The sequence below is a fragment of the Galeopterus variegatus genome, unplaced genomic scaffold (genome assembly GCF_000696425.1).
Source record: "Galeopterus variegatus unplaced genomic scaffold, G_variegatus-3.0.2 Scaffold3972, whole genome shotgun sequence".
Lineage (NCBI taxonomy): Eukaryota > Metazoa > Chordata > Mammalia > Dermoptera > Cynocephalidae > Galeopterus > Galeopterus variegatus.
Window position 1 is genome coordinate 91,248 of NW_007730083.1, and position 24,957 is coordinate 116,204.

General features: G+C 35.0%; 1 protein-coding gene across 1 annotated transcript in view; it reads left to right on the forward strand.

The window, feature by feature from the left end:
- The window catches only part of ADGB (androglobin), a gene marked incomplete at its 3' end in the record, with an annotated part of 133,531 nt that overhangs the window by 10,530 nt on the left and 98,044 nt on the right, over positions 1 to 24,957 (forward strand). Inside the window, exons 2-5 of the mRNA XM_008586395.1 lie at positions 5,154 to 5,316; positions 12,157 to 12,228; positions 14,630 to 14,839; positions 20,691 to 20,830. Of these exons, the coding sequence (XP_008584617.1) occupies positions 5,154 to 5,316; positions 12,157 to 12,228; positions 14,630 to 14,839; positions 20,691 to 20,830 (585 nt within the window). The remainder of the gene's footprint in view (positions 1 to 5,153; positions 5,317 to 12,156; positions 12,229 to 14,629; positions 14,840 to 20,690; positions 20,831 to 24,957) is intronic.

A 24,957-nucleotide genomic window follows, 5' to 3' on the forward strand; every position in this document is an offset into this window, starting at 1 on the left:
GGAAAGTAGGCCAATTATTGATAAAACTTAACAGCCTAAAGGAGGATGCTAGAACATTTACACTTGGCAGAATGAAGAGGAAAGGAAAGCATAATCTTAGGGGAGCCATTATATTTTAAGAAATAAGATCTCCTTTATAAATAAATAGATTTTAGGATTTTGAGTGCCCTGAATGAGGTAACTTTATAATGATTTTGATGGATACAAAACTACCATTTCAAAATGATTGCATTGTATAATTATAAATATAGTAATAAAAAATTAAAAATCAATTTCTTTGTATCTGTAGGCTTATACCAAAGCTTAATAAAACACATTATAATGTGCTACTTCCTGTCTTGATTTTTCTATTAACATTATGAAAAAAGTTCCATTTTTCCATGAAACCTACTCTAGTCATCTTTACCTCTTATATATTCTGACATGCTACTTAGGAACACTCCTTGATGATTATATATTCTTGGACATTTTTTCCACCAAGATAATGAATTGAGATTAAAAAGTAATTATAATACCTAGAAATACTTATATAAAGAATAAAAATCCTCAGGATCCAGAAATGAGGAAGAAATTGAAGAACAGAGTGTCATGGCTCTGAAGAAAGTCTTATCAGTCTTTTGAAACTGGAATCTTTTAACATTTGCAGGACAAGGTTCTTGAGCCAAGTGAAGGAAGAAAGTTCTCCAACGTTAGATAAAGGCATGGATTTCCATGAGTTTCTCTTTATAAAGGTGAATGAGAAAAATCCATCTAAGTGCAGGGAGATTATAAGAAAGCTACTTTTCTCTGCCTTATGTCAGGCTGAAAAAAAAATTCATTCTTGAGAAATGGACACTCTGACTGAGACTTGCACAGGTTTGAGACTTGCTTTTACAATATCTATTGGTTCCTGGATGGCTTATTCATTTGGCATTTCTTACAAAAGAAAACAATATTATTTCATTCTTGAGAAATGGACACTCTGACTGAGACTTGCACAGGTTTGAGACTTGCTTTTACAGTATCTATTGGTTCCTGGATGGCTTATTCATTTGGCATTTCTTACAAAAGAAAACAATATTATATTGAAAGAACATTCTTTCAGCACAGGATTGCCTTGGAGAAAGGGCACTGGAGACGAAGAAAAACCCTATCAGGATGAACTTATACAGCAGAATATAAAAAAGATAGGCAAAAGTCATAATAAACAGGCAAGTCATTTGTTACAAATTTAAGGCAATAGAAAAATAATCTGCAAATAATGTAGTATGTGTATGCTTATAATGATTAAAGGTAAAAAAGAGGAAATCCAAATCCTGAGAGAAAGATTACAGTCTTTATATCAATCAATGCTAGTACTCAATGCTAGCTGTAATATCAAACAATCCCCGAATCTCAGTGACTTACACAACAAAGGATATTTCTCATTCATACCAGAGTCTGATCAGGTGTTTGGTGGTGGCTTCGCATGTGCTGACTAAGGGTTCCTGGCTACTTCTATCTTGTGATATCACCATTTTGTAGGTGGTCCACACAGGATTCAGCCACACATCAAGCAGGAAGAAGTGAGAAGTATCTCAAAGAATGTTCTATGAGCCTGAACATGGGACACAACATATCTACCCACATTCTTTTTTCCAAGACACCATCACACAGTACCAGCCAAACTAGAAAAAATGAAAACAGGATTGTTGAACATCTGATCAATCTCTACCTACACATAAAAATTGAAAACATTTCTCATTAGAAATTATACAAATGTAGAATAAAGACATTCACTCTTTTATTTCATATAAAGAGATGATAGATTTCCTACCTTGTCCCAACACTGTTCTGGTTGCTGGAGATAGAAGAAATGAACAAAAAAAACAATGTTCCTACAATTGTACAACTTACCAACTTACTTGTGGAGACACACAATAAGCACATATATAAAGTATTAGTGAGGGAATTGTCAATTGCTATAAAAATAGAGCAATATGAAAGGATGCACAGAGGTGAGTGTTGCTTTAATGGACAGGTGTTCAGGAAAGTCCCTCTGCCAGCCCTCACCCCCAGGAAGTGATATTTAAGAGAGACTTTAACCTCCTTGTTGATAAATTTAGCATTTAGTTGTTTTTACTTCATCTTTGCTTGATCTACTAGCAGTGTTTGAGTCTGTTGCGCATTCTCTCATTTTTGAAAAAATTGCTTCAGCTGGTTTCCACAGGCATCACCTTCTACTGTGTTTTTCCTACCTTACTCTATTAGTTTCCTATTGCTGCTATAGTAAAATACCCCAAACTTAGTGACTTAAAACCACACAAATTTATTGTTTTGGAATTCTGGAGGTAAGTCTACAATGGTCTTGCTGAGCTAACCTCAAGGTTTCAGCAGGGCTGTGTTCATTTCTAGTGGCTCTAGGATAGAATCCGTTTCCTTGCCTTTTCCAGCTGCTTGCACCTGCCCATGTTCCTTTATTCATGGCATCCTTTCTCTGTCTTCACAACCAGCAATTTTGCTCCTGTCCATTCTCCAGTAATCACGTTTCCCTTTGATGTCTTCTGTCTCCTTCTTGCAATTTTGAGGATCCTTGGGATGATGTTTGGCCCACCCAGATAATCCAGGATAATCTAACCATCTCAAGACACTTATCTTAATCACACAAACAAACTCCCTTTTGCCATGGAAGGTCATGTATCCACAAGTTCCAGGAACTATGATATGTATATATTTGGGGGCCGTTATTCTGTCAACCACATTCAGTGACTGCTTTTTTCTCCATTTTCTTGGATGTTTCCTCCTTTTCTCTCTGATCTTTAAGTATAGAATACCAGGACAGATATACGGCTGTGCTGACTGTTAGAGTATTGAAGTACTTTTATACTTATTGGTAAGTAGCCTCAACAATAACCTTACCAATAACTCTGAGACTGAGACATTTTTGCCTCTTGCCTTGAGTCCCTGACCCATCCTGAAAACTTTACATCCCTGCCCCCACCACTAAAAGTGAGAAATAAATAAAGTCTGGATAGCAGGAGGCTTTGAAGACACTGACCCAGCATGGTGGCCAGGCCTCATTTAGATTGGTCAGTGCTCAGTCCATGCTAGTTGTTAGGTGTTTTGAATAGCATCCCTGGGAGCGCCTCGTCGTTAAGTAGTCATTTTCTTGGTGATATCATCCCATCTTCAGAATTTAAATACCACCTAAATGCTGATGACTCTCAGAGTTTCATTTGTAGTCCATTTTATTTCCTCTCAAACCTCAGAATCATACTTGGATGTATTTTAGGCATCTAAAACAGCTTGTCCAACACTGAACTGCTTTCTTTATCCCACCACCTCAATTTTGCTCCACCCCATGGTCTCCTGTCAGGAAATGCATACTCTATCTACTTGCTGAACGTTAAAAATGAACACAAAATCTGACTATTTCTTGCATTCTCTCCAGTTACCAACCTGGTCCAAATACCCATTTGCTCTCACCGTTTACTTCAAAGCTTTCTACGTTGTTCCTTTATCTTCCTCGGTCTCTGCTCAATATAGAAACAAGAATAATTATCAAATTTTAGTAATATCACATTGTACCCCCACTCAGAACCCTCCTTTGGCTTCCTGTGTCACTCTGACTAAAGACCAACACCAATCCCTAGGCTTAGATCAGCTTTATTTACAATCCTGGCATCGCCAGTTACCTCTCTGAAATGATCTTCCTTCACCTCTCCTTCCACTCTCTTAGCTTCAGCCCCACTGACCTCCATATTATTCTTAGAATAAGCCAGCATGTTCTCTGAATCTTCTTTGCTGTGTACACTTGCTATTTCCTGTGTCTGGAACATTCTTCACGTGGATATACACATAGTTTGATCTATCACTTTCTTTTGCTATTTATATCAATATGACCTTATTGTAGACACTTTCCTTAACTATTGTTTTAAAAATTGACTACTTTAATTCTTCAGTTCCCCTCCCTTGTTTTACATTTCACCTTAGCAAAGTGAACATATATATATATTTCTATATTTCTATATATATATATATATATATTTCTATATGTTTTACTTAATTTATGCTGTTTATTTTGTATCTAGAACTTACTAGAATATGAACTCTGAAAGGGTAGAGATTTTAGTCTGGTTTTTTGTTTTTTTTTTTTTCAACTGCTTGTCCCAGGGTTTGGAGCAGGGTCCCAGGGTTCTAGCCTCCCAAGTAGTTAAAACTTGAAAAATTAAACAAAGTTCTATTTTAGACTTAAAAATTCATAAGAATAAACAAAAAGTAATATTCAAGGTTTAGGGATATAATAACTATAATATACTAATGGTGAGACTAGAAAACAGGTCCAATTCCAACATTTTTGTAAAAAATTGATCAAAATATGCCATAAACTTTATGTATATACATTAATAGAGTAAGACTCCTTATTACAATTTATTCTAAGGACAGCCAACATAGTCTTTTATAAAGGTGAAAAATTAAAAATTAAAACCCTCAATTTTCCAACTATAGAAGCTTTAGTTATATGAAATGTAGTGTATTCATACATTGGAATATTATGCAGTCATTAAATTTGTGTTTAGATAAACACTTATGGACCTGAGAAATATTAACAATAAACTGATAAGTAGGAAAAAGCAGTCTGTAAAAAATATGCAGAAAGATTTTATTTTTGAAGAAAAAATCTATGTCCTGTATATTGGTCTGAGAAGATATAAAGTTGTTAACGATGTCATATCTAGAGTGGGGTGGGTATGTTTTCTTCTTTATCACAGTTTTCTTTTAAAATAATAATCACCTAGTACTTTTACATGAGCAAAAATCAAAATTTATATTTGTATTGATATTCCAAAAGCTATTGCTATTGTAAGTGTGAAGGATTTTCTTTAAGTGTGAATTGTACATAAATATTCTTCTGTGTTTATAATAACAGACAATACTCTGTATCTATTTTTTAATGTCCTGTATCAGTAAGTAGTAGCTAATGCTCAAAATTTGCTTATAGATTAATCTCTTTGGGGTCATTTTAATCTTTAGACACCTAACATGGAAACTGTCTGGCCACAGGTATGACATTGAAAAATGTATTTAACAAGATTCTGCCAGTAAGATAATTAAATTTATATCATGCAGTTAATTCGATATTTTAGCTCAGAGATTTTAATTAAAATTAACCCATCCACTCTCTTTCTCACTAGTCTGTACCCTTTTGACAGTTATGTACAACCTACTTCTGTTGAACAGAAGAAAGGGAAATTCCCAATCTGGCCAGAGTGGAGTGAAGCTGACATAAATGCAGAAAAGTGGGATGCAGGCAAAGGTGGAAAAGAAAAGGACAAAACAGGGAAAAGCCCTGTGTTTGTAAGTAGACTTGAATGTGACTGGATTTCATTTTCATTTTAAGCTTCATAATGGAATAAGATTTGTTAACATGAGAGTATACTCATTTTTCTTCCCCACAATCTCCATTTAAAAGAGAAATTTTGTCTTCGTCCACCTGCCCTCCCTGCATCCCCACCCACCGCCTCCACCTTGACTTTCCAAGTCTTAGTCCTGAGCTTTGGTGAATCACATTTGGGTAAATGGGAGGAAAGAGATATGACCAAAAAGTCATATTGAAATAAAGGGGAAATTAAGATATAGAACAGGTTAACCAACAGATTTTGGACAGAATTGGGAACCAGGCTTTTAGAGAGGGTGGTTTAGAGAATGAAAGTCCACAGCAGACTTGTAAGCTGTTAACTGGAGGTTATAGGAAAGATGATTTGTAAAAGGGATGTTACTGTGAGATAAGAATTGGATCTCTCTTAATATCCCCCAAAGACATGTGTGTAAAAATCTGAGTGGCTATTTGTTTAATTTTGGTCATGTGAACATGGTGCATCCTTCATATTGAAGCTATGTGGAGTTCCTACATTTTCCAATTATATTATTTTAGATTCTTTTGCCTCTTTGAACATTTGGGTCTGGATTGCATTCAAAATATGACCTATTTATTTGGTGCTGCAGTTCATTTTAAAAATGTATAGAACACATTATAATTTTCAAAATACAAACAAACCTGCCAGTATGGCTAGGTTGAACTCTGGTGTCCTTCTTTGCACAGAACACTCTGAAATGGCAAATATTAACATTTAAATTTTGTTCACAAAATATAGAATCACAAGCTACATACTTCATATCAATGAGTTGTTTACAAAAGACATTTAATAAAGGTAACCAATTGCTGACTTTTTTAGAACTCAAACAATTTCCAAATTAGATATGTGAGAGGTGATGCATTCTTTGTACCATACCTAGAGTGATGTAGAGTGATTATGGAACTTTTAGATGCAAAGGGTTTTTGAACTCTCCAGGTTCAAATGAAAATGGTCATATCCTATGTATTTTTAGCAGCAATTCAAAACTTACAGAGATTGTGTGTGTTTGTGTGTGTGTGCGCGTGTGTGTGTGTGTGCAGCTTTCAGAATTTGTATCAGGAAATCCTCAGTTGGTCAGTTGAGCTCTGGTGTGTGTGTGTGTGCAGCTTTCAGAATTTGTATCAGGAAATCCTCAGTTGGTCAGTTGAGCTCTGAAAAAGACCTAGAGATGAGTCACTCCAAATTGTGAAGATACAACAGGGAAGTGAAGGGCAGAAATGCTTGAAAATTTTGAAAAGGATATAAATAAGAACTTTTTAGGGAGCTTGGAGTGCAAGCATGCCTTTATAAGATGACTATGAAAAAAAAAAAACATCTTACAAATCTCTAGAAAGGCGAGTATAAAATTCTGGCAGTTATCCGTGTTTATAAAGCAAAGGCAAGTATGCTGGAAGAACATTCATTTAAGGAGAACCAGAGTGACTGGAGCAGTAGTAAGTGAACTTGTTTCCTTCTGTTCGTTTCATTTGGGGCAGTGTATACAAATCAGGCTGGCTGAACATCAGATCCCAAAGTAGATGCTGGGGCCCTTGGACTAAGGAGCTCAATAAGACTGCATAGTTAGGGAAGCAATAGACCAACTTGTGCTATGAACCGGGCCTATCCAAGGGAGTGTGACACTGCAGACCCTTAGCCACCATCCCATTCTGCCACTACAGCTTTCAAATGTAGGAGAGCAGTTGCTCTAACTAGAGTGCAAAGTTCTAAAATCTGGGATAGAACCTTGCTCCCCACTCCTAGTCCTGTCCCACAACCGAAGAATTCACAGCTTATAAAGCAACAACCCCTCCACTGGAGTGAGTGGTGGACAGTGTCCAAGCCTTGTGATGGCATCTCTATGATGTGGTGGCATGGTAGCTCTCAGCCCTGACTTGCAACATTCATATTTTACCAGGGTTAATTGTCTTAAGCATCCAACTATAGCAGACATCCTTGGAGTTTTGCAGAAGACCACTCCATAGATGTTGGTTAGTCATCAGAAAATCAGCCTCAAGTCCAGAGTAAGGTCTTACTTCTTCAGCTAAGTAGAGGCAACTGAAGGATACGATGGATGAACCAAATTGAAATGTATATGATGGTACCTCACAAAGCTCGTGGAAAGATTTGTATTATCTTTTAATTCTATTTTTCCATGAACTTTTTGAAGTACCCTGATATGGTGAAGAACTGTAATGTAGAGATAAGAAATACACCTGAAGCAAGATGATGTGGAAAGATTACCATTAATGTTTAATGTAAGAGGCTCAAATCCTGGAGGAAAGGGAATCACAAACAGGTAAGTTCCACATTCTCCTTGGGATTTTGTTGTTGTTGTTTTTGTTCTCAAGAACATTTACAAATTCAGGCATGAAGATTAGAGGTCATGCAGAGTGTAGTGGCCGGGGGCCTGTGTCAGTGTCTCTGGGCATGAGAGGGAGAGGATTGCCTGGGACTGCGAAAATAAACAGAACTTAAACCAAAATCCAAGGGGTAACTGCAGAGAAGTGATCTGAAAATTTTGCATGGATTATTTTAAGGTACTTGTTCAACTCCTAAGCTCTGTGTGTGGACGGCAAGCCTCTGAGAAAATCAGTAAAAAGCAGCAGGTTGGAGGCTAAATAACAAGAAAAGATTTTATGGTGCTATGGACAGAGATTGGAATTTAGGGTGCATGATGGTCAAGTGACCCTGATAAACACTCCAACCATTCAGACAGTGCCACATAATGGCCATGGCATTCTTTATGAAGTAAGGGAAAACCAAAGTTATAGCAACCCTATGAAACCCTGAGGCCCAGTGTTGACTGGGCAATGTTCGTCTTATACTCTACATACCAAAAGAGAATAAAACCCTCCTATCTGGAGGAAGACATCATTATCTAGAGCCTGCATTAATCTTTATATCCAATGTGTATCATTCAATCAAAAATTACTAGGCATGAGGAAAAACAGAACAAGTGACTAAAAACCAAGAAGAAAAAATCAGGTAAATAGAAACTGATCCACGGGTGACTCAGATTTTGGAATTGTCAGATAGGGGACTTTAAAATTACTAAATTAATATTTTCAAGAAAAAGGAAAAAGCAATGTGAGGGGACCCCAGCAGTCTAACAGAGCTCCTGGAAACCTCAGTCAATTTTTCAGTTCTTTCGACAATCTGGCTGGATGTTGAGGTGCTCGTGCCTTCATTAAAATTATCCCAGTGTCATAATTGTGACAATAAACCACGTTACGGATAAACATGTACACTTGTAAAGTCTAAAGCTCAGACAATACCCTCAAATATAACTCATTTCTGAGTCTTCACCAAACTTAGGGTAAAAATATGATTATTATAAAAACCATCAAACAATGTTTATTTGTCCCTATCCTTATTAACTCACGTGAAACTTAGTTAACTTTTTTCCCCCATACAGATGGTTAATATCCCTCAAGCATTTTATTTGTAATCCTAGCACTTTTCATGTTATTTGTTATAAGGGTATTTCCCCTCCGGTTCCTTATGAATTCTGAGAACTCTTACATAGTAGCTAACCAAAATATCTAGATTGCTAGCATTTGAGAGTAGACATTTGGATATCATTCTTTCTCCAGGGCTCACTAACTGACCCATAAAAGGGGTTCAAAACTTAATAAATTAATTGCATTTGGGGGCATTTATCCCAGAGAAATAGAGATTTATGTTCACACAAAACCCTATAATCTATACATTAATGTTCATAGCAGTTTTATTAGTAACAACCCAAACCCCCAAACAGCCCAGGTGTTCTTCAGTGAGCAAATGGAAAACAGACAAATATCTACACCATGGAATAATACTCAGCAATAAAAAAAAAAAAAAAAAAAAAAAAAAAAAACAAGAAATATTTTTGCTATTAAACAAAATACTTATTAACTTTTGGGATATAAGATCCTGGTGATTAAAACATTTTGGGAACAATTTAGGGTAACTTTTCTTGTGTTATTCATCAAGAAAAAGTAATTGCTTTTTGGCATTTAAATCAGAAATAAATGTTTATCGGTATAATTTAATATTTCTTTTACTGTTTTCCAAGAGAGTATTGAATTTTTGTTTAGAATCTTGAGTTTTCTTCTTCTCTCCAAAATATCAAATAGTACCTAAAACATTGTGCAAAGCTATTTCTTAATTTCAGACAGGCAGACTATCCTTTCTGCTTCTTAGCATGAACTTAGACAGCATGGAGGTCTGTTTTCCCTAATGTTTCTTAGCATCAGTTTTTCAACCAAAGAGGGATTTCTCTATTACAGGGATTCTTGAAGCATTTTTCAAAGCCCACCTTCATTTCTAGACCCCATGACTAACCACTTGAATCATTCTGACTGGGACATCAGCCCAGAACCCTTCATTTTAAATAGCAGTTAAAACTTTAGACTAGTCTATCTTCTTAATAGCTATGCCAGTTTGAGTATATTTGGTGTTTCCAAGGGCTTAATTATCACTAACGCATTTTTTTCCTTTTTGGATCTTCTATTATTTTCATCAAATACATAGAAAAACAGTAGGCTAAATTATTTAGTGCTAGTTAAACTGTTGTAATGGAATTGATTCTTCCACACATTTATGGAATCTATTGAAGCTGTGATTACAGAAAATGATTTTATATCTGAAAGTTTTAGCCTCCATCAGCACAGCTACTAATGCAAGAAAACACAATTAGTCCACTATATTTTCTAAATTACCTAAACTTAAAAATATTTATCAAAATGAGAAAATAAAAAAGTGCATCTCTGCCCATCAGTGTTTTCATAAGCCTACTTGTAAGACATTTTAAATAAAATAACTCGAATATAGATGAACAGTGCTTTTAAATTGCGTATAACGTTAGATAACATTGACATACAGAATATACATTTTGTGATGTTATGTAATGTACTTTGTATCAATGCATTATTGATAATATTCAGTTTCTGCTCGATATAAGTATATCATTTACATATTATGCAAATAAAAGATACGAATTTCATGGGGTGGGAGTGTTGTAAATTGAATAAGTAGAAAAGTTTTATGAACCATTTCTTTAGCAGATCTTAGTTCTGAGAAATGTATTTGCAATAGAAATGAGTTAATTCATTGTTATTGATGACACTTCCACTTATGTTATCATAATGCTGCCATCCACCTCCATACCTTTCCTCTCCCTCTGCACTGCCTCCTCTCCTGGTCCATCAGGCTGGCATATGTACCAGAATAACCAGAACTGAAAGTTTGGATCAGTAGGAAAGTCCTAGAAGAGTGCTTTTCATACTTTAATGTTTAGGTCCACAGTGATAGCTACCTTTTACATTAAGACTCATTAAATATGAACATACATGAAGTTGAAACCAAAATCCCACAAAATAATAATGACCTTTCTGTATGAGACTAATTCTATTTTATTACATCTCATGTGTATATATATGTATATATAGTCCTGACCCATTAAATTGATTTTATAAATCACTAAATAATCCCAGCCCACAATTTAAAAAACACAGTCTAGTCTAGAACACACCCCAAAATGCTGAGCAAAATCAAAGGGTATGATTTAAGTTAGAATGAAACTAGGTTATTAAAGACCTTGAAGTACTGGGTGTAAGATGTCAGAGTCAACATGGGCCATTCCAACCAAGGGGGTTAAACTCTGATCACAGAGTGACTGATCAGATCTCTTTGTTTCTGAAAACTAGAAATTAATGGCCCAGCATTGATTGTATTGAACAGATGTAAGATGTCTGAAGATTTATTCTGCCCTGGGTATTGGTATAGGGAATAGAGATGCAAAAATGCAGTTGTAGAGATGTCTACATTAGTATTTTGTCATCTTCGACAAATTCAGTTCCTGCTTTTCTTCTGTCGGCAGGTGACTATTAAGTCTAACACCTCAAATTTTAGATATCTTATACTTATTTAATAAATAACTATTTAATTTTACTGTATGCACATTGGTACTTGCTAAAACTATGGACATTTTAGAAGCGTTATATCACAGTCAGTCAAACCAGAATAAACTATGTTTATAATTTATGATCACAAGAGTCAATTCAGGCCTTCGAGGTAGTTTTGGTTAAATTGTTCTCAATTATAACAGAAATTATTTTATTGACTTTTCACGATGACTGTTGTACTAATGACTGAGAGTCATTGATGGCATTACTTTCCAAAAAAAATCGGATTCTTTAATCAAAACTTTTTATGTTAATGTGACATGTTAAATATGTAAGCTTCATATGAATTGTAGCTCATTCTTTTAAACATATACAAGTCATATTTTCCCTATTATTTTTATTTTATTATATATAGGAGCACAGTAATGACCATCAAATTAATTTTAAAATATTATAGGATTTAAAGTTGGACAAGATTTTAAAAAGCTGTCGTAGCTGATATTTTTCATCCAAGATGAAGACATTTTTCTGGCTACCAGATGTTAACTAAGCTTCAGGTTTAATTTGAGTGGTTAATTTAAATTTCAAATCGCTTTTTAAACTTTCAGTTTGTGTGTATGAATGCTAAGTTTATCTGCATATATAATATATGATAATATTTTATTTGTATATTAAAATACTGTATTTTATCAGCATTACATTAAATTAATGTCACCTACAGCTCTAACTAAGGATTTTTTTAGGGAATAATATGCTTATTTATTATTTCTTCTCATTCATCTCATTGTGAGAAATGAAATCAGGTTTGGCCTGTTTCCAGCACAAGAATCTGTGTTTCATTAAGATATATTTCCTGTATTTTTCTTATAGAATAATCTCTCTCTTTCTCTCTCTCTTTTTTTTTTTTTTAATTTCAGACTCCTGTAGTTGTGAAGGATGAAATCACATTTGACTTGTTTTCAGCAAATGAACATTTACTCTGCAGTGAGGTATGGAGGGAAGTGTGAACTAGAGTCTCATTGAAGAGTGCCTTCCACACCTGCTTATACAATTCCCAGACAATTTCATTTCTCTTTTGCTCACCTTTAAGTTTTGGAATAACTGAGTATATATTTTTTCCAACTTTATTGAGGTATTGCTGACAATTAAAAATTGTATGTACTTACGGTGTACAACTTGATGGTTTGATATTTGTGAAATATTCCCCACAATCAAGCTAATTAACATATCCATTATCTTACATAGTTACTATTTTTTGTATGTGGTGAGAATACTTACTATCTACTTTCTCAGCAATTTTCAAGATACAATACAGTATTGTTAAATGTAGCCAATTGTTATAAATAGATCTTCAGATCTGATCTTGCATAACTGAAACTTTGTACCCCTTGACCAACATCTCCCTATATCTCCTGCCCTCTAGACCCTGATAACCAACATTCCACTCAATGTTTGTATGAGTTTGACATTTTTAGATTCCACATATAAATGAGATTGTGCAGGATTTGCTTTTCTTCCTCTGGCATATTTCAGTCACCATAACTGAGTATTTTTTACATCAGACATTCAAAAGGGAAATGAAGCAACTTTAATTGAGTTGAGTGAGCAAATGGTGGGAAATCAGCACTGCTCATGCCCCAATTCTTCTGCCCAGGGTCACAAATTAGCTGGGTTCTCACAGTCTGGGCATTTCCCATGCAACTCACATGCCTAGTAATGGACATAAAGTTGCTGTCTGTCTTGCCCTGCACTGTGTCCACAAGTAGGGTGTTGTGATGTTGTTTGACTTAGTAATGTAGGGGGAATCTTTAGGGTGCAGTTGGATTGCAACACCTTTTCTAAACAAGCAAGGTTTTCAGCCCAGAGGTCCTTTTTGCTGTGGGAGAGCGTGGGTAGGGCTTACCTCTCCACCTTTCCATCCCCCACCTACCACCTCCCATCTCACCACCCTGGGTTTTATCCATCACAAGCAGGTCTGTTCCACTCTCCTAAATTAGTTACATCAGAAACAAGGGCTTTTTGATCATTTTCTTGTAAGACTCAGTCAAAGGAGTGGGGCATGGTCATTACTGATGCAAATACTTTGTCTTTCTTACCTTTAATGTCTTGACCAATATTAAAAATTAAAACACTTATTTCTCCAACTTGCTTATACTGATTGGTATAAAATTATCTCTGAGTTGTTTTATATTTTATATTATGGTCTAAAATATACCTATTTGATGAATCCTAAACTTACATAGACTTTAGCTTTTCATTTTCCAATGGAAGAAAAGTATGAAATATTCAGATAGCAGAAGAGGAAATCTGCTTTACCTTTGTCAGCCAAACTTTAAGAATTTCCTGTATAACTCAAATTGAGAAAAATATAAATCTTATGAGGTCAGTGCCAAGTAAATTTTCTTATGAACCAGGCAGTTTAACTTGAGAGGCATGATATAAAAAATCCGATACTACTGAGGTAATAATGGCTTTATTCAACACTAACTACGACCCAGGGATTTCTTACACCTTGTTGCTATTCTTTACAAAAACGCGGAGAAACAGGTAGTATTTCCTGCATTCTATAGAGGAGGAACTGCAGTGCAGAGAGGCTGAAGTCACTTGCCCAAGTGCAGAAGCCTCTGGAGGATCTGCAGAGGATTCAAATCCTGGTCTCTATTCCTACACAGAAGCCCACCTTCCCACTGAGCCTGCTGCCCGTTAAAAACATGGCACATGGGAGTTTTACACAGAGCATTTCGGCACCTACAGATCAACAGCACATATGAATATGGGATATAGAGGATATGTACACGTCTGTGCAAGCATCATTCTTTCATTCTCTAACTGGTCCTACTAACGTAAAAGATAATTTTCTCCTCAAATTTCTCAGTGTTTACAGGACAGCAGCTCTCTCGTTTCTCTCAAAAGTACTCAGTCTTTCTCTTTCTCTCTGTCTCTGTCTCTCTCTTTCCCACACACACAACTCATGTGAAAGTCAACGTCAAAGGAAGGTCAATGCTAAATCACTCACAGTTGACTCTGAAAGACAACTTTTTTAGCTAAAAGCATGTTTAATATTAGACATTTTAGTTTGCCTTGTGAATATATTTCCCCCAAACAAAAGCAAAACCTGTGATTTTATTCTGTAGGTCAGAAGTCAAAATGCAGAATAAATTATATGTAAAAATGAATATTACTATTGAACGTAAATTTTTTACTGTATTAACCCCTAAATTATAGCACCTATATCTGAAAAGTAACAAATTAACACTAATGGTTTTTGTCTCTAGCTGATGAGATGGATTATCAGTGAAATCTATGCAGTTTTTTTACTGTATTAACCCCTAAATTATAGCACCTATATCTGAAAAGTAACCAATTAACACTAATGGTTTTTGTCTCTAGCTGATGAGATGGATTATCAGTGAAATCTATGCAGTGTGGAAGATATTCAATGGAGGAATTTTGAGCAATTATTTTAAAGGGACTTCAGGGGAACCTCCACTTCTCCCCTGGAAGCCGTGGGAACACATATACTCTCTGTGCAAGGCTGTGAAGGGTCATGTGCCTTTGTTCAATAGCTATGGAAAGTATGTTGTGAAACTTTACTGGATGGTAAGTTAGTTCAAGTTTATGTGCATAAAACTCATGCATCTTCCATATTGAAATACATTCATCTTGCAAGCTGTTACCTAGGCTAATTCAAGGTAAGGCCATTTATACAGGATGTGAGTTGTGTGGCTACTGAGGGAAACTGTCCTGCATATGTAATTTATGATTAATAAGAAACATGGTTGTTTCTCCTGTGATGCCAGTCCCATGTGCTTTTTAAACTGATGCTGCCCAGACCATGGAGGCATGGCCGCTCTGGGTAGAAGCTGGTCCTGCTGCTGCCTCTACACTCTCGGGCTGTGGTGAGCTGGGTGGGCAGATGGAGGCACAGAGCTTCCTCCCTCCCTCTTTCTCTGGTGTGTGGTATCAGAGTCATGGGCAGGAGAAAGTGCTTGACCATGGTCCTTTTCTTCTCCCTTGACTTTTGCTGCAGCTGAGGGCCCTGATCCCATCAGTTCTTTGTCCTAAACTTGAGATTTGTCTTCATGTTAACAAATCTTACTCTGACACAAAGAAGATTTTACCTCTGCCTAAAAGGAAGCAAATGAGACAGTAAGAAACACAAATAGAGAATTCAAAACCCCTTATGAATATGGCAAAGTAGACTCACACCACATTTAGCAATGCTAGGTTATATTAAACACCTTTGGGTTTTTACTGGTCTGAGTCACTGGGAAAGGATGTTCTTGAATATTTGAAGGAGTGTGAAAAGTATAAAAAAGTTAGTAATTCCATTTTATATTTCTAGGAACATGACTTTTTCCTTAATGGGCCTGAGCCACTTATCTTCCTAGGATGGGGAATGTTGAAGGGCCAATAAATAGAAATTATTAGAATCATTATAGTGGGAAGGTAAAGATAAAGAAGATAATATAACCACTAATATCCAAATAGGATTTTTATTCTTTAAATATTCACAGCAAGACAATAGACTTTGAAACTTTGTTAGGAGAGATAATACTTCTTAAATTTCTTTTCTCACCTTTATTTACCAATCAGGAGGCCTATTTGGCAGAGTAGGCTTTAGAGTTTTAACTGTGTGCAGAGTAGTGAGCAGGAGGATGTGGCACTAAGAAGCAGAAAGCCCAGTGGGTGATGCTGAGTGATTATAGAAAGAAGAAGGTAAACACAGGAAGCATGAGGAGGTCGAACGCCTGGGTCCTTGTCTCCCATCCCCCTGCATTTGCCGGAACTGGAGGTGGGAGGGAGTCCAAAACAATATATTAAGAATTTCATAACATTAAGCCAACCCTGCTACTCTCTTTCTCATTCAATCTCTCTCTCTCTTTCTCTCTCTCTCTGTGCTTCCTTTTTCTTCTCAGATTTCCTTCTGGACAGGGTTAAACATTCATTCACACAGCATTTCATTTTGCAAGGGAAATGTGACTTATTTCTCCTTCAGTGTACTGATTCCTCACAAACCCAAACCTACTTGATTCAGCAATTTAAAAAAAAAAATGTATTTAGTACACTTTGGAAATCTCAGTCTGACCCAATGATGTAGCCCATCCCTTTAGATAATTTAGCCATTTAGGGAAGAGTGCTAGGATTGTGGCAGTCAGATATTGGACCTCAAGTCCAATGGCTTGCTCTGGTTCCTCACTGGTCTAATCTAAGGAATGGCTTGTGTGAGATGCTGTTAAGCTGTGAGCACTGAGATACCAGTGGTTCCATGTGAATTGTTTTGGAAGGCATGTGATAGACAGGTGGCTGCTTCATTTTCTGGTTGGTAAGAATCTGCTCTCTGGGGGAGGGGCAGAAATTTCTACCTCTTTCTACCAAATTCCCAGCTAGTAGGGCTGAATCAATACCTATGTGTATATTAGCACTAGTAAAGGATTAGAGTAAATTCTTTCTGACAAAATATACTATATTCTTTTTTTTTCTTTTCTTGTCCCTTTCTACACACACAAAATATAATTTTTGATTTCTTTTTTCTATTCCAATTTTATTTCATTATTCATACATGTCTATCCTTTGCTTTTCTCTGCAAATACTTAGGAAACTTGTTCATAAGAATATGCTTTGTTACCTTCTATTGCTCGGTTCTGTATGACACACTGCAGACCTGTCTTATGCCCTTTGTTTATTTTCTTTCCCCTTTCATTTCCTGTTCACCTTCAGTCTCCACTGTTTTTCTTCTTTGATTTTTTGATGCTTCCCTATCTTTCTTACTGGGGATTGATTTTCCTTCTCTGCCTTATTACAAATATTGTTCTCCCCCTCTTCCATTGTCCAATGAAGCATTTACCTTTGTCACTTCTTCGAGGCACATCAACCTCACAGAGCCTCTCTGCATGACATTTAAAATTCTGATTTTCACACCAGCATATTATTCTTCCCATAAAACTATTCCCATTATTTCCAGTTCAGATTCTATATAAACTACATCAACTTCTTTGACATCAGCCAGATAAAAATTGATTGAGTAGCATTAAGACCCAAGTTATAAAACAGTATTCTTCCCATAAAACTATTCCCATTATTTCCAGTTCAGATTCTATATAAACTACATCAAGTTCTTTGACATCAGCCAGATAAAAATTGATTGAGTAGCATTAAGACCCAAGTTATAAAACAGAGAGCTACTTTCTCTCTTTCACCTGGCAGTAGTAATGCTGATACTGGGACACATTATCATCAGGTCAGGTACTTTCCAATTTCAGTATTCCTTTGGCTCCCTGAAAGAAACAATTCAGTCATTGCTGTCCACTTGAAATATGTATTGCTGTTGCCAGCCTTTTTCTGAGTGTTTCTATGCTTTTGTTTGCTTTTGATAAACAGAAAAAACACATACTCGACCGATAATTTTCCCTAGTTGCTATCACTATATTTATATAAAAATGTGTTAGCTTTTATTTCTGTTTGACCTTTATAGTTTTTAAGCATAATATCGTTATAGAATTCAGTTTCTTAAACTGTGGAGTGCAGAAAGCCCCAGCATCAACACCATCTACCGTGCTTCTTAAACCTGCTTATTGTACCCCACCCCAGGCCTCTGGAGTCAGAGTTTCTGGGGTAGAACCTGCAATCCTGCATTTTAAATAAACTATCTCTCAACTAGTGACATATTTATTTATCAAATTTGCAGAACACTGTTCTTAAAATACAAATCATGACATTATTTTTCTAGTTTTTTAGTTTAAGTTTAAAACTTCCATTTTTCCTCTTTTATGTCTTCTGTTTCTTTGCAGAGATTTCTATTCTTCAATTCATTTCAAGAGTGTTTGTAATTGCTTGCTGGAGTGTTTTTATAAGTTGCTTTAAATTTCTTATTAAATAATTCCAAACTCTCTGTCATGTTGGTGTTGTGGTCTGTTGACTGTATTTTCTCATTGAAATTGAGGGTTTCCTGGTTTTTGGTATGATGAGTAATTTTGAAGAGTTTCCTGGACATTTTGAGGATTATATTTTACAACTCTGGATTCTAATTAATTTTCTATTTTAGTAGGTAGTCAACCTGTTTAGATTCAGAATACCCATCCTGGCTCAAATTTGCAGTCTGTGTTTTAAATACTGATTTAGTTTATAAATCCTCTCTGCTGGGCTACTCTTGTTTGTTACTCAAATGATAAAACTTTATCCAACAGTCTTCTTAGCACCAACCAAGGAGGGCAAAGCATACTACTGGGGTATATGTACAGAATACCATATACTAGGTGGTTTATAAACAACAGAAATTTATTTTTCATAGTTCTGGATGCTGGGAAGTCCAAGATGAAAGCACCAGCAGATTTGGTGTCTGGTGAAAGCCTGCTTATGGGTTTATAGATGGCTGGCCATCTTCTTACTGTAATCTCACATGACAGAGGGGGAGGTCCCTGGTCTCTTCATCTTTAGTCCTTTTCAAGGACATGAATCCCATTCATGAGGGCTCCACCCTCTTTACCTAATCACTTTCCAAAGGCTATAACGTTGACTATTAGGATTTCAACATACAAATTTTGGAAGCAAACAAAAAAATGGAGGCACACACAAACACATAAGTATATCTACACACACAAGTGTGTGTATATATGTGTACATATATATATAATATTTATTTTCTTTATAAATTTGAAGGAAGCCACCGACCAATATATTAATATCAATGAATCAAAAAAAAAATCCCCAAGAAAATTGTCATGTCTAGTTAAATTATGTGTTGGAAATGTATGTAATACTAAATATTCATCCCTGTGTATTCTCTTTTTTTGGAATAGATTTAATGAGATACAATTCATGTACCATACAGTCCATTCATTTAAAGTGTATAGCTTAATGATGTTTAGTAATCAAAGCATTCTAAAATGCTAAATCTAAATCTATCAATCTAAAAATGATATCGCTGATAATCTGAAAGCAGCTGATATTTGTTGAACTGGTCTGACTTAAGTTCTTATGGCTGCTTAAAACATTACCTTCAGAGGACTGGCTGCCCCTTCAAAACTTTTATAGAAAAGTAAACTGTAGAAAGGGAACTTCTATTGCTATTTTTTTATTGTGGTAAAATATACATAATGTAACATTTAACATTTTAACAATTTAAGTGTACACAATTCAGTTACATTAAGTATTTTCACAATATTATACAACCATCACTACCATCTATTTCCAGAATTTTTCATCATCCCAAACAGAAATTCTATACCTATTAAATTATAACTTCCCTTTTTCCCTTCCCCCCGACTCCTCATAACTACTCTTTCTGCCTCTATGAACTTGCTTTTCCTAGGTATCTCAAATAAATAGAATCATACAATATTTGTCCTTTTGTATTTGATTTATTTCTCTGTATTATTTTTGCTCATTCCAAAATTAGGAGGGGGGTGGCTAAATACCTGTGTCTTTAAACTTTTCTTGCCCTACATCATCTGTTAAGGAAAAAAGAAAAAGACTTATAACCACTAAATAAGGCAATATAAAGTTCAAGGTTGCAAGTGTCACACAAAGAAAACATTTTTCACCTTATTGCTTCTATTCCCCTGAGAAAAATATGCTGTTACTGAAATCTTCAATTCAAAGGTCACTTTCTTTTGAGACTTCCCCACAGCAAAATTAGTCACACTTTTCTTTCTGGTCCTAAAGCACTTTAAACATACAGTACTCTATGTTGTTTGCATATGTGCCTTTCTCCACTAAACTATAAGTAATTCAGTGGTACAGGCCATATGTTATGCAGATCTTTGGGTTCACAATGCTTGACACCACTGCTGAAGATATTTGTTGGCAAAGGAATAGATTCATAATAAAATTTAGCATATGAAACCAAAGTTGAAAAAAAAACCCTTTATTTGAGTTTACAAGCATTAATGTTATTTGTTTCATCCTTTTAATTATGAAGAAATATGCATGCAGATAAATATGTAATAATTTTATCAAATAATATATTAATTTACTTCATTTTTAAAAAATCACATCTTTAATTAAGAGTAGGAGTAATGTGGGAATTGGAAGTGTAAGATCAGTGAGTGCATATCAGGATAAGCAATAATTACTAAAGTTATATTTGAATCATTTGTATTATGACTATACAGTGTACTAAATTGTGCCCAAGCTTATCCACGTTTTGGTTCTGCTATTTGGAACACTTTAATTTACTGCATTATGTAGGAATGGGGTACCCAAAAATGTACTCACAAGACCTCATAAATAAGGATAGTATTGATATAGATATAGATATACTATAATTATGTTAAATAAAATAGTAAGCTAAAATGCTCAGCCAGAGTAGTATTGAAAACCAGTATCTCAGTCTTTAAATGTCAGATACTAAATTAAAATTATAAGGCAGTAAATAATGTCAGTAATATATAATGATGTATGAGAAAAAATGCTATAAATCATTGATGGGTTTTTTTGTTCTTATTTTTAGGGTTGCTGGAGAAAGATAACTATTGATGACTTTCTGCCATTTGATGAGGATAACAACCTATTACTTCCAGCTACAACCTATGAATTTGAACTCTGGCCAATGCTTTTGTCTAAAGCTATCATTAAACTGGCAAATGTTGAGTACGTAGTGAGAAAATATCACTCACTTGTATAAAAAATAGTAAACAACAACTATGCATCTATATTGCATAGCTTTATTTTTTTAAAAAATCAATTAAAAGAAAGGTTTGTTTCTAAACATTGTAAATTTTCTGGTATTAAAAAAGAATGTACCAAAGCCACTAATTTGAAGTATTGGGTTAGCCAATAAGACAAAACTCCCCCAAGAAGAGATACTCAAAATATTATTCTATATTCAAGTGCTCTTTTAGTATTAATGGGAAGTCAATCACAGAAAATAAAGTTTCAGCTTAATGGAAGAAATAAATTATTTTGTAAAGGAAAATACTGGTTCATCTAAATACTGAATAATATATACTTGAATCTAGTTAAAGTTTTAGATTCTGTGAATGCAGCAATAACTTACTGTTCTTAAAATCCCTGAACTCTTCTCAAGGATGTCAATGTGCTTCTCATGCTTTTGATAACATGGGTTACTTCTGGTACATTCATGATGAGAACTACTCGTATTTTCTTTAAATATTCTTGCAAAATCCTGCACGACTTGTATACCAACATATATGAGACATGCATGATATATTTCTCTCAGCTTTCACTTTCAGAGATAAGGAGTCATTTCATCTTGCCCTTAGCAATGCAAAAAAGCGTAGCTGCTTGAGTTGGAAATGTGTAACAACTTTATGTCATCCTTCAGTGGGAGAATTCTCACATACACTGCACAGGCTTGAATTTTTATACTCTTCTGTCTCCTGCAGTGTGTCATAGCATCTCCATAGTCCATGGAACACACCCACGTGCTTTAACAAACTATGTCAGCACTTGCTCATGGCGCAGCCCCCTCCCCTTCTATGTGCTTTGTGTGGATTTTCTCTTGGCTCAGCTTCCTTTTCTCTCCCAAGGCTACAAAACAAAAACAACCATCTTCTTCATTTCCCTTTTTTCTTACCAGCCTTCAATTCTCTATTGTGAGTTTGTTTCACCCAGCTTTCAGCCCTTAAATTGCAATGATATTTATGAAGACTTAGCAGAGACTTTTTAAGTAGCTGAATACTACTAAATATTCACATTGGTGGCAACTATATTTGTTTATTTGAAAAAAAAAAAAAAAACATTCGTAGTGTTCCTAATTCTCATATCTAATTTGAAGTCCTGAGAATTTTATATTTGTTTATTTGAAAAAAAAAAAAACATTCGTAGTGTTCCTAATTCTCATATCTAATTTGAAGTCCTGAGAATTAGAGTTTCAAGACCAATGAAGCATTAAGTACATGACCCGAATAATAGGCATTTTTGTCTTTCTTAAAGCCATAGTTCAGTAAAATTTTATAGCAACATGAGTAGTAGAGTTGTTATTATTATTTAAGTAAAATAAATTCAGCTTGGAAATACAGGACTGAGCTAGGTGTAATACATTTCTTAGATTTCCAGAGAAAACCTGCCCTATATGGTACAATTTATGTTTTTCTATATATTTTTTTCTCATATTTGGTAGTATATAGCACTTATTTTCATATGAGGATTAGCTTTCAACATTAAAAAAATTAACACATGGTACTTATTTCAATATCAATGTGAGATATGCAAAGTAAAGAGCATGATTTCTATGAGGTTTCCAAAGTCACTTCATAAATATAATTATCCAAAGAAGAATGTGGACTAGACTGTGAACTATCCCAATAAATATTTGATATCTTTGAGATATGTAGACACATAGAAATTCATAATCTATAAACAACAAACCCATGTAAATTTATAAATGATGGAATATGTGTTTTTAAGTTTTTTTCTGAAGAAAAGGACGTGTGTTGGTCAATACCATCAACACTACCACTGACATATGATGGATTGAAACTGTGACTCCTGGGCATAAAGGAGATATGGCATTTCTGTGTATAAATGTAAACAGACTAATAACTTAGAGAAAAATTTTTTTACAAAAGAACTAAATGAGAGTACTGATATTTGGTTAATCACAGCCTTGTTTGACTTTTTCTGGCAGATCCACTCTTTTGTACAAGATAGAACAGATGTTTCTGGCTTCTCTGCAGTTATCTAAGGATTTCATTAAGAATTTCTGATACCCACTTTGACCTGCCAAAGAGAAGACTGATTTAATGCACAGTCTCATAAGCATCTTAAAATAATCACTGAAATTGGAAAGATAAAAGACACTGTTCTATTTAAAAAGAACATGACTGTGTATTGAATGTATAAAGTGAATTATACACTATGTTGTACTTTATGTATATGGCTGATTAATATTAATTTTAAATCTTTTTAAAGTAAAGTTTATAAATGTACTTTGTAAATATGCATGAAATTTAATTATTGTTCCACATTTTGCTTTCTTTAAAAATAAAAAGCAATTTTCTGCTTTGATGGTACTGAATTAATGTAGTGTTAATATAAGAAGAGACATTAAGTTCTCGATTTCCATCAAACACACCTCTTTCCTATGTTACATACAGAGTAGAATGGACCAAAGCACGCAGCAAAGGAGAAAAGTTATCTTGTGTTTTTTATTTTTCAGTGAGATAAACACAGATTAGATTATGATTTTCCAATAATTCATTGTAAGCTGAAAGCTCAAATATGAAGAAAAATTCAAGTTATTTTACAAAATGTAGAATTATATATTAAAAATTTACGTATATTGTATCTCCTAAAGTATTTCATATAGCTATGCATATGAACAATAATGCTTGTATAGTAAAATAAACAAATCTACTGGAAAATACTCAGCTTTTTTGTGTATGTCGTTAGTGTCTACAATGATATTTCAAATATTGACCTGGAAAAAGAAACAGGCACTGATGAAGTATCTGAGTATATTTGAGCCAGTATGAGTGACTGCAGCCCAGGAAACAGCTGAGTTGCCTCGGGATGTGCCCCAAAGAGACAGCAGAGTTTTCATATTTTTATAATCACAAAAAAATAGTAATAAAGGGGAGAAAAGGGAATAGTCCCTTCATCAGTACAACAGTTTTTCTGTTAATTACTACATAGTATATAGATTGGTGATTGGTGCCAGGATACATTTCGCATATATATATATATTTAGTAGTAAGGGTCACAAAATCCATTCCCAGTTTTTAGGTTAATTTACAACTTCTTTAGGCATCAGCAAGTCTGGTTCTTAGGTAAAAATAGCCACGTGGTAAACATTCTCAGAATGTGGGGACATGACTTAAAACCCATTCCAGTCCTCCAGATACTTTAAGAATTTAGGTGAACTCGGTCAGAGCAGATTTTGATTTTATCACAAATATTTATGTTTATAATGTATTTATTTTTCAGAACTATTGCTATTATTTTTTATTGTGTAGTACATTTTTTATTGGTTATGACTATTCATGAGATACGAAGCTGATTGCTACCACTCATGCCCAAGATGTGATGGCCAGATCCATACTGGCAGCATGCCCATTACTACAAATTGTGGTTATACCCTGTGTCCCCAACCAATTATCCCCGACCTCCTTCACCATCCTCCTTTCCCCCACTCCACTTTGTACCCCTATGTATGCTCTCTCCCTCTGGAAGTCCAACATACCACTGTGGTCTTTCTTTCCTTCCTTCTTTCTCTCTTAGCTCCCACTTTTGAGTGAGTACATATGGTATTTATCCTTCGGTACTTTGGTTTTTTCACTCAAGATATGTTTCTCCAAGCTCATCCATGTTATTGTGAATGGCAGAATTTCATTCTTTTTTAAGGCAGAGTAGTATTCCATGGTGTATATATACCACAGTTTCCTTACCCAATCATCCATTGATGGACATTTATGTTGGTTCCATGTCTTGGCTATTGTAAACAGAGCTGCAACAAACATGGGAGTGCAGGTATCCCTTCAACATGATGATTTCCATTGCTGGATTATATGGGTATATACCCAGAAGTGGGATTGCTGGATCATATGGAAGATCTGTCTGTAGTTTGAGAAACCTGCATACTGTTTTCCATAGTGGTTGTACTAATTTACAGTCCCACCAACAGTGTAGGAGTGTTCCCTTCAAGGGAGAAGAATTTTAAAGAGAGGAGATTAACAGTGTCCACAGCTGCAAGAAGAAATACGAGGGTCAAAGAAAGCCAGCAGCTTCTGGTCATGAGAGGCTATTGGTGGTTTTTG